Source organism: Talpa occidentalis, unplaced genomic scaffold (assembly GCF_014898055.3).
Source record: "Talpa occidentalis isolate TD23 unplaced genomic scaffold, MPIMG_talOcc4v2.1 talOcc4.15, whole genome shotgun sequence".
Taxonomy (NCBI): Eukaryota; Metazoa; Chordata; class Mammalia; order Eulipotyphla; family Talpidae; genus Talpa; species Talpa occidentalis.
This window is the reverse complement of record NW_023601543.1, coordinates 10,377,314-10,387,279: the sequence shown is the minus strand read 5'-3', so window position 1 is coordinate 10,387,279 and position 9,966 is coordinate 10,377,314. Positions and strand designations below refer to the sequence as shown.

At 45.0% G+C, this 9,966-nt stretch overlaps 1 protein-coding gene across 1 annotated transcript in view; it reads left to right on the top strand.

Annotated features, from left to right (window-relative positions):
- The first annotated feature begins 1,016 nt into the window (after positions 1–1,016).
- Positions 1,017–9,966, top strand: part of CD40LG (CD40 ligand) — an 11,798-nt gene continuing 2,848 nt past the window's right edge. The window contains exons 1-4 of the mRNA XM_037512881.1: positions 1,017–1,172; positions 3,041–3,169; positions 7,867–7,927; positions 9,751–9,813. Coding sequence (XP_037368778.1) covers positions 1,017–1,172; positions 3,041–3,169; positions 7,867–7,927; positions 9,751–9,813 — 409 coding nt within the window. The remainder of the gene's footprint in view (positions 1,173–3,040; positions 3,170–7,866; positions 7,928–9,750; positions 9,814–9,966) is intronic.

The window sequence follows — 9,966 nt, the reverse complement described above, 5'->3', positions numbered from 1 at the left end:
AGAATGAGAGTGGCTTATTTCTTGACACGTTTCAAGATTTTTCTTGCACACATTTATTTGGTCTTCACAAGACCCTATAGGGTCAGCAATACAGATGCAACTGTCCCCTCTGGAAGTGAAGAAACTGAGGTCTAGAGAGGTAAAGATATTTGCCTGAGATCCATAGAAATTTATTGGTAGACCAGGCAGAAGTTAGGTCTTTTAACTACAGCATATTTTCCCTATTCCTGATCCTTACGTCATCACCAACAATGATCTGGTGGATTGGTCCCGGGCAGCCAGGCAAATTGGCTAAATTGAACTTATGTTCTTACTTCACCCTCAACCCCAGAATTCTGGTCTGATCTCTTTCAAGTGCACTTTTCTCTGGTTATGAGAAATTTATTTTTTCTTGAATTATCTTTCCAGCTAAATTTCATTTAATCATTATCTGCACTCCTTCTCACTCGATGATGCCTTGTGGAGTAGACTGGAAAAGTCGCTAAGATTTCACTGGGTTTAAAGATGAATGAAGTCTTGAGGAGCAATGAGCTAGTGCCACACCTGTCAGGAAATCAATCCAAACTTTTGTTGACATCTGTTTCTGTCCCCATATACCAGGTTCCCGCTTTACATTAGTAAGATTGAAATCGAAATAAGTCTGTTGCTGGTGGATTAATTTGTCACTTTCCTTGAAACTGGAGAAACCAAAAATTAGACCTTATAGGAAAATACTGCCATTGTCTGTTAAGGAGTCTATGACATTTCAAGGCAAGAATGAATATATGGAAGAAGACTAACAAAAGGGAAAGGCTGGACGTGAATGATACGGGTATACTTTGAAAAAAAAAAAAAAAAACCTTTACGTAACATTTTTGCTGGGAGAGAAGACTACAAAGCACATTTTCCAGGAAGTGTGGGCTGCGACGATTGTGCGCCCTTAACTAATCCTGAGTAAGGTGGCCACTCTGACAGACTTCTCATGCTGCTTTTGCCACGTTCTCCGCCAGAAGCTACCGTCGCAACTCGAACACAGCATGATCGAAACATACAGCCAGCCTGCTCCCCGACCTGTGGCCACGGCCCCGCCGGCCACTATGAAAATTTTTCTGCATTTACTTACTGTTTTTCTTATCACCCACATGATTGGGTCAGCACTTTTTGCTGTGTATCTTCACAGAAGATTGGACAAGGTAAGTTGGACCCTAAAACTTTATTAACTAAATGTGGGGTCCTTATTGATTTGTGTTGCTTGATTTTAGTTCTACCTAAATGATAGGCAATGGAAGGCATGCAGAGAGATCAAAGGTCCTGAGGTGTGATGCTTGTTGTCTGCTCAGCCAGGTCTGTTCTTGTCCCTGGTCAAGAGCTCTGGTTCTAGAGTCACACTGCTTAGGCACGAATCTTGATTCTGCCCCTGACCAGATCTGTGCTCTGGGGCATGTTACTTTCTAGTTCTGTGCCTCAATTTCGACAGCCGAGAAATGGCGATGCTAATGGCACGCACCTCAAAGATTAAGTGAATTTCACCCTGTAAAGGTTCAGAACAGAGCCTGGTACCAAGTAATTCCTCTGCTCACATCAGCTCTAATGATTTACACAAGTTTTGCTCAAACAGTGGACAATTTTTGTTCTGAGGGAGACGACTTTTTTTCTTTTCAATGTCCAAATGGAGGAGAGTGTCACTTTGATCTGAATTTGCCCAGTGCTGCAGCTTGGCACAGCCACGGATGAGCCCACAGTTTGCAGGCTTTTAGTAAGTGTGGCGTTTTTTTCTGTTATTTTTCAAATGCTGATTTAGCTGCAAGTTGCTCTGTTTCCCTGGAGATGTTTTACATTCTTAAATGGTTGGGCTGGCAGGAACAAAAGCAGAGAATAACTTAGTAGGTTGTTTTGCATTCTTAGGAAAAAAGAGGGCCATTAGGATTTATCGTGTTTTAACGCATTTATCCACTTCCACTGAGGGGCATTATTGGCTGTGTTGACAAAATATCAATCATCGATGAAAAGGAGAAATTTGATCACTTATCTGGCTGATCCTAAATGCCTGGGTGTAGGAATCCTGGGTGCGCATGAGTCGAGACTGCATTTTCTCGGGGATGTTTGAGCATACTCTGCTGGGATGCTGACCTAGAGTTACCGCCACTGGGTTTTCTAGTGGGGTAAGCGGAGCAGTGACCGGCAAACGGCGATTCCCCAGCGAACGGGAACTCAGGGCTTCTCTGCTGAGAAAAGAGAGAAGTCCTGGGTCCAGTAGGTTGTTTATTGGACCTGGTGGGCAAATCAAATGCCTGGACATAAGTCTAGCCTCTACAGGGGGAATTATCGACCGGGAGGACGCAACGTTACCATAGCTGCTGGGTATGCTCTGGGATAATGGAAGCCACCGGCTAACTGGGTCTGGTTTTAAATGTAAAAATTTAATCCTAAAACAAGAATTAGTTGATTATGCAAGTGAATTCCATACATTTAATTATTCTGAGGCACTGGAAAATAAAATAGCTCATTAACATTGGGAATGAAAGATGATTTCCTTAAAAATGCAAATATTTTCTGCAAACACTAAAGTGATAAAGAGGGAGATGTAATTAGAACTCGAGTTAATTGACACACATTGTAAATTAACTGCTTTTTATAAAGCCCTGCATCACAAGCACTGAAATGAAGTGGGCAAATTAGCTCAGCAGAAAACTACTTTTTATAGGCTGAGTTTATAATGACCAATCATTACTGGGGCAGTGGGAAATAGGACAATTATAGAATGTTATTGCTATCATACACTGGAAAAGTATACTTTTGTGATGAAATTTTATTAGAATAGCTGTGATTTCTGAGTTCTTTCCAGAGATTCAGATAATATGACATCTTAATTGCTGGTTTTTGTAGATTTTGTAACTGCAAATACCAAATAGCAATAGTCCAGCATAATAACATTTATTCCCCATTTATACCTGCAAAGTCCTCCTCCTATTGTGAGTGCTGCGGATGTGAACGTCTAGGCAGACATCATTAGCGCCATTGTCCAGAATTACTTCTCATGTCCCTGTTATTTCACGAATAGATAGAAGATGAAAGGAATCTTCAAGACGATTTTGTGTTCATGAAAATGATACAGAGATGCAGCGAAGAGAGGCCCTTATCCTTACTCAACTGTGAGAAGATTAGAGGCCAGTTTGAAGTCTTAGTGCAGGTAAGGAGCTCCGTGGTTGGGAAAAACATCATGGAAAAGTCTTATTCCCTTTGCTTGGTTGGGAAACTGAAATCTGACAGCACAGAGCTCTAAACATTTATAACATACATATGTGCGTGTGTGTGTGTGTGTGTGTGTGTGTGTGTATCTAACATCACAGATAGTGCTATGGGTATAAAGATACACAGAATACATGTGGGTGTGCATGTGCGTGCACATGCACAGATGCATGCATACACACATGGGTGGATTTATCAAAGAAAAAAAAAGCCAAAATGGAGCCAAAATCCTGCGTTGTGAAGGAAAGGGAAGTTGGGAGCGTGCACATCATCATTCGAGAAGCACAGAAAGGCTCTGGGCAGATCACACACTGTCATGGGCACGTGCACACTGCCTCAGCCTCTGAGCAAAATTAGGAAACACAGCAATTTTGGTTTTTACATTTCTTTATTTTCCCATCCAAACCATGGTGACTTCTCTCTGTGAATCCACGTTCTAGTCCCCGTTTCCAGAACCCCATTTTCTCAGGTTAGGGAAACACTAACCATTGGTCGCTGCAGTGTTGGCTCGCAACAGGTTAGGACTTTGCTTTTACTAGGGTAGCAGGGACTTCTGAAGACTGATCCACTCTAACTAGCGAAATGCGTGCATCTCTAATGATGGAACTTCAGGTGCCATGACAGTGAGATCTTTTCCTTCCCTTGTGAGGAGAGGTGTGGGGAGTGGGGGTTGATGGACCTTCCTAGTGTCGCTCAAGCCACACCACACTGGCTCTTGAGGCCAGTCCACTCTAGGGCTGGTCAAGACCTAGATGGGGAGAATTTAAGCCTCTAGCCCAATAGGCTGGTACCCAGCGCCAAGTCACTGCGGTGACTGTGGCCTATGATGGGTACCTAAAATAAGTACTTTTAGAGCGCTTATTGAGGCTGCTCCTACAACGTTCATTCCCTCATCAGGGACAAGGGGCCTAGGGGGTTCTTTCTCCTGAAACAGGACTTCAAGAAGTCTTTTGGCCTGTTTTCCCCTCAGGACACCAACTCAAATACCTTGACCCTCAACTGACTTTGGGGTCATGAACAGAAGGCAACACTCCACGTTGAGGGTAGCTCTGTGCCACGTGGGTGGGTATCAGGATAAACCGCAGGGGTTACTTCTTGTATCTGTAGCTGGTGTGTAATTTAACCCAGGAGCTAAGGGTTTCAACTCTTATTTCTGAACTTATTCCAGACCTCCTGTCCAATCCCAGCTGTGTGGTTTAATCCGGTAGTAAACACTCTGAGAGCTGATTCCCGAGTCACCCACTGGAATCCAAATCCAGTTCAAATCTGCTGTTGGCTTTCGGGTTCTTTACTTTAGGTTTTAGATGAAGACTCCTAAATCTTTATTTGCAAGGCTTGAAAATGATTTGAGCTTCTCTGGTTCTTTGAGGATTTTGGTCGGTTTTACAGAGCCTTAGGAGGTGTTGCAAATTTAAATGTAAATAAAACCATTTTCAGAACAATGGTTAATAATCCAAATAGCATGTTTGATTAGGCTTGGCTTTGTGGCCTTGGGCAAATGACTTCACCTTTCTTGGCCTCAGTATTCTCTCCTATAAAACAATGAGAGGACTGGGCCTCCCCTGGTGGCGCAGCAGTTGAGCGCTGGTCTGCGAGGCTACGGGCCTCTGCAGCACCGGTTTGTTCCACGGCCGCAGGCGAGGGTCCCACCAAAAAAAAAAAAAAAAAAAAAAGTAGAAAACAATGAGAGGACTGAGATTATCTGTAAGAACATGACCAGCTGTGACATTCTGGAATAACATGATTAGCCTTAAGCTCCCTCCAAGGGCAGCATGGAAGGGTTGGGTCCCCCTCCCATCCTATCCTTACTATTTTACAGTTGACCTGCCAATTCCTCATGACCTTATTTCGGGTCGAATATTTGAAGCTTCCCAAACCAGCTACCCAGAATAGGAGTCAGGAAAACAGTTTGGCCCCTTTGCTCATGCTTGCATGAAAAAAAGGACAGCTCCAAAGTTTCATAGTCTAAAAAGGCAGACCTCAGCCATGTCACCCAAGGCCCCTCACATGTGACCGAGGAGGGCTCTTGCCTCGATGGCAGCAGGGGTGGAATCCCTGCCGACGTCATCAGTAGCGACAACATGCACGATGGTCAGACACAATCTCCAGCTACCCAATCTTCCTCCAATGCCCACCCCTTTCCAACCCACATTCCCTAATTTCTCATCCTACAACAGTATTTTGGACTTTTGTTTAACCCCAACAGGCCAACTACAGAACCCCAAATGGGATCTTTATATTCCTCACTAATGTTAGCAGACTTTCCTTCTGGGTCACAATCTGACTAGTTCAGAGTAACCTAAGGTTTGGGTTTTTGGGCTCCAAATCATAGGGCCTGGCAGTATATTAGAAATCATCAAGTCCAATTCTCAATCCAGAACTTCAGTCTTCGCTATCAAATTTGGGACCCAATCTCTCACCCAACTGGTGAGATTGGGTGATTGGAATGTCACCCTATCTGTGTTTGAGCATCTCTAGTGACAAGGAACTCATATCTCTTGTGGCTGATAACACCAAGCTCCCACTTCGTGGGGGGAAGATGAGATTCTGGGCTTAGGTTAGGGTAAGTAGAGGCAGCATCTTGAACAGTGTGATCTCACATTTAAACCTCCTTCCCTCCCTGACCCCTGCTAGAATGAGCAAGTCCGTGATTGCCCATCAATGCCCCGGATGAGCAAGGCAGCTCACTTTGATAAGGTCAAAGCATTTCCTTTTCAAGGCAAATGTCGACCTGGCCATCCCTGCCACTCAGAGTTCCCACTAAGAGGGAAAGAACTAATTCCAGATCTTCTGAAAGTCAACTTGAAAAAGGCTTTCAGTTGAGATGGGGAGCAAAGCAATGAACAAAATGAGGCTCTGGGGCGTGGAGCTGGGGGAAAGTTCACAGAAAGGCGAGGCTGGGCGCATGAAAGACCAAGCTGCTGACTTCACGCTTTCATCTCAGCAGGCCCCGGCCCCAGTGCACCCACCCCACCTCAAAGTATCTCAATCTCAAGCATCACACTCCATTTTTTTTGAAAAGACACTAAATACTCATTTGTTTACTGGTTATCTCACAAACATTTTCCTGTTGCTGCATGTTCGCAGAGCCACACTTCAGCTCAAATGGAAAATTGAGGCTCTGCCCCCCCACCCCCCGTGAGCGCTGAGAGCTGCCACTTCCCCTTTGGGTGCCACGACTGACACCTCCCATCGAGTGACTGAGCTGAGCCTCCACCAGGGCACCCACAGCACCCACACAAAGTCTTGCTTGAGGATGGACGGGAAGGGAGGGCCCTGTAGAAGCGCATCCCTGTCTTGGGAAGGAGCGCCCGGCTTCCCCCAGAGCCGTGAATGCTGCCGTGGGGGGCGCGAGTAAGCCCGGTCCATGGATGGGATCTCTCAGTTTCTGCTCTGGCTTCGGCCTCAGACTCCCTGGCTCACCTCATGCCAGCCAGTTAATCCCTCCAGGCCTTTGTTCCGGATCTTTCAAGTGGCAGCTGTAGCTTTTATTACCTGCACCAATGACAGTTGCTGCTGGATCCCTTGGGTACCCCCAGTGTTCCTTCGGTGGTTGAGTTTTCTTAAGAAAATGCTTAAGGGAGGGCTTGGGGTCAAAATAAGGGGGTTGCAATTGTATGGGGAATATAAAAATAAAATTTACTAAAAATAAATAAATAAGTAAATAAATTTCAAATGAATAAATAAATAAATTTCAAATAAATAAATAAATAAATAAACAGATTTCAAATAAATAAAGAGAAGTATTGCCTTTGCAAAAAAGAAGATAAGTTACCAGAGGGACTAGGAGAAAGGGCGGAGAGGATAGAGAGGGAGGCAAATGGGGTATGGCCATGGGCAGTTTGGGGGAGGAATCAAAGAAAAAAATAAAATAAAAAGTGAAAAAGACCAGGAAATTCAAACCACATTGTCTAATATAAGGCTTAAAAGTCTCTGTATCCGTGAATAAGTGGCGCTGATGTAAACAGTATAACTGAGGGAGAAGTGTTGCATTTGCCCTTGAACATCAGCACTCTGACTGGTTGGTACCTGTGGTCCCTACGTGCTGATTATTCCAAATAAGCCTCAACCAGACAGGGCAACCGGAAATAAGGGGATCTCCTCAACTGTTGAAAGAGATAACAGAATAAAAAATTGCTGAGCTTCTTTCCATAGTCTGGGAGTCCTCCCTAGATCAAACTTACTTATTGCCATTTCCTAAGAGATTTCAGACCACTGTTTCTCTAGTAAATACAGACCGTGCTTTATGTTGAATAATATCCTATAGGCCAGTTCCCAGCGTAGACTCATCTCCACAGTCAGCATTATTTGTCAATACTTGTCAAAGCCAGGGAGGCTGGGGTCACGGGAAGGGTTATGGGAACAGCCTCTGGTCTGGAGAGAGCACGGGAATGGAGATAATAAGGCCCAGAGTCTGCTTCCAGATGCACCCCTGGGCTTTCGGGGCTGTCAGCTCATCTGTCAGATCCATGGGCTTCCAGTGGGTATGCCGGAATTAGTGACGGGATCGGACTCCGTTAGATAATCCTCCCCAGAAACAGACAACGGAGTAATGACAGATGCCAGATGCACGACACCTCTAAAGCCCCATAGCAGAGTTCCTGTCAAAATGACCTTTTGCAATGATTCTTATTTTAGGGTGTCATGCAAAAACTCAACGAGGTGAAGATGGATGAGAATAAGTTTCAAAAGCAAAAAGGTAGGTTGCAATTTACCAATTCCTCTGAATACTTGAAACGGGAAAGGAAGCTTTAGGTTGGTTGTATTGAACAAACACCACGGTGAATCAGGAACTCAATTCTGGAGATACAAGGGAAATACAATCATCAAATTGATGCCATCTCTGTTGACTGTGATTTGGAAAGGTTTTACAGGTATGAATTGACAGGGAAAGCTGTGTTCCTTGAACACAGCTGGCACTCCCACGTCTGAAGAAATCCCATACCTTTGAATACCTCAATCAAAGAGGCCCTAAGGCCTGGTACCACCTGCAGAGAAGGAGATGCCAAGGAGATCACCCTTTGGTAGCAAGGGTGCTCACGGCCCAACGATGACAGTCATTGATCAGGAAGCATCGCCAGAGGCACCACTGGGAGCAAGGAGTGATTCAGTGTGAGCGAGCACGCTCTACTCTTTTTCCTGTTCTTAACATTGCAGTAGCTTGAACATCTCAGGCCTGGGAGGGCCCAAGATGGCCCCAAAATCCAGCAACATTCCCAGAGCACACATCTCCTTTACATCACCTGCCTTCAGATCAAACATGTCTAGGGACCTTCTACCTCCTAAAGCAACCTGGCCCATCCTCACTGGCTCAAATAGTCATAGCTAGATTACTACACTGCTTGAGAGAAGTCTCTTCTCCTCTGGGGTTGAAATTTGTTCCAGTAATCTCTACCACTGGACCCAGTTCTGCTCTTTAGGGTCACATCAAACAAAGTTTATAATTCCTCTCCCATGCAGCAGCTGTCCAGATGTCTCAGGCCCCTGAGATCTCTATTCAGCAGGTTAATCCTCCCCCTGGGGTCTTCCCTATTCCTCCCAGGACCCTTTTCAGGGTCCCTCCCCCTCCTAGATACTTCTTCTTCTGGACACATTAACTTTCAAAACAAACACCAAAATGCCTGAAGTGACCTGAGCAACTGGGGATGGGAAAGCTGGAGGACTGATGAAAGACTATGATGTCACAGAGTCAGGGAAGATATAAATAGTACCTTCTGTAAAATTAATACACACCAAAAAATCCAGATGCAAATACTGTTTCCTGGGGCAGAGACTTGTTCTAATTATTGGTCTGGATTCAAAGGGTCATCTGATTTCCATGAAAGTCTTGTTTTGGCACGAATGTGACGTCTGTCGAGTGCCACCATGCTGCCTGTTAACTACAGCGACATTTAAGGAAACAGTTGGTGTGAATGCTGCCTGTTAGCCTTTAGGAAAATGACAAACTTCACACAACCGGTAACCGAGGTCATGCAACCTGACTCTACCTTCCAGGACACTACAAAGTGTCCCGGACCAGGCTCATCACTGCAAAGAGAGAAACTTCCACATAGTCTGAGCGCTTAGCAGATCAGCACACTTAATTAAGGAGCAAGCTTTTCATGTGAGAAGCAATTAGAGAAAAACACAATAGCCCGGCCAGTTGCTTGACCAAAGCAGACACCATAAGCATCTTACTAGCAAACTGTGCACACACGACCCCCAATGGATGGGAGGTATCCCTAAAGGCAAACTGCGAGATGTTTAAGGAAGACCAGTGTTTTCAGCCTGTGTCAGTCTACGGAGTGTGGAGTCACGTGCTGGACAGCCACGAGAGGAATGGGACCAGAGGGAAAAGCTGCTTCGATTGTTCAGATTTTAAAAGTCAACTTTTTCCTCCAGGAAAGGGATTTCGGATTATTTCACTCTGCCTTTTACCCCGTCAAGCGCGGTCTCTGGGATACAGCTGTCCAACTAGACTAAATAGTTCTGTGGACAGTGATATGACTCGGGCCTGACAGTTTGCTTTTGGTTTCATTTTAGGTGATCAGGCTCCTCAAATTGCGGCACATGTCATAAGTGAGGCCAGCAGTAAAACAGCCTCTGGTGAGTCCAAAAGCATCTGCACATCAGCCACCCAAGGGGGGAGGTTGGGATGCTGTAGCAAGGCAGCCTAATGATCAGGCTCCTCTCTTCCTCTGGGGTCCAATTTACAAACCTATCTGTGCACCTCTGCATGCTCCCTTTTGTCTTCAAAGT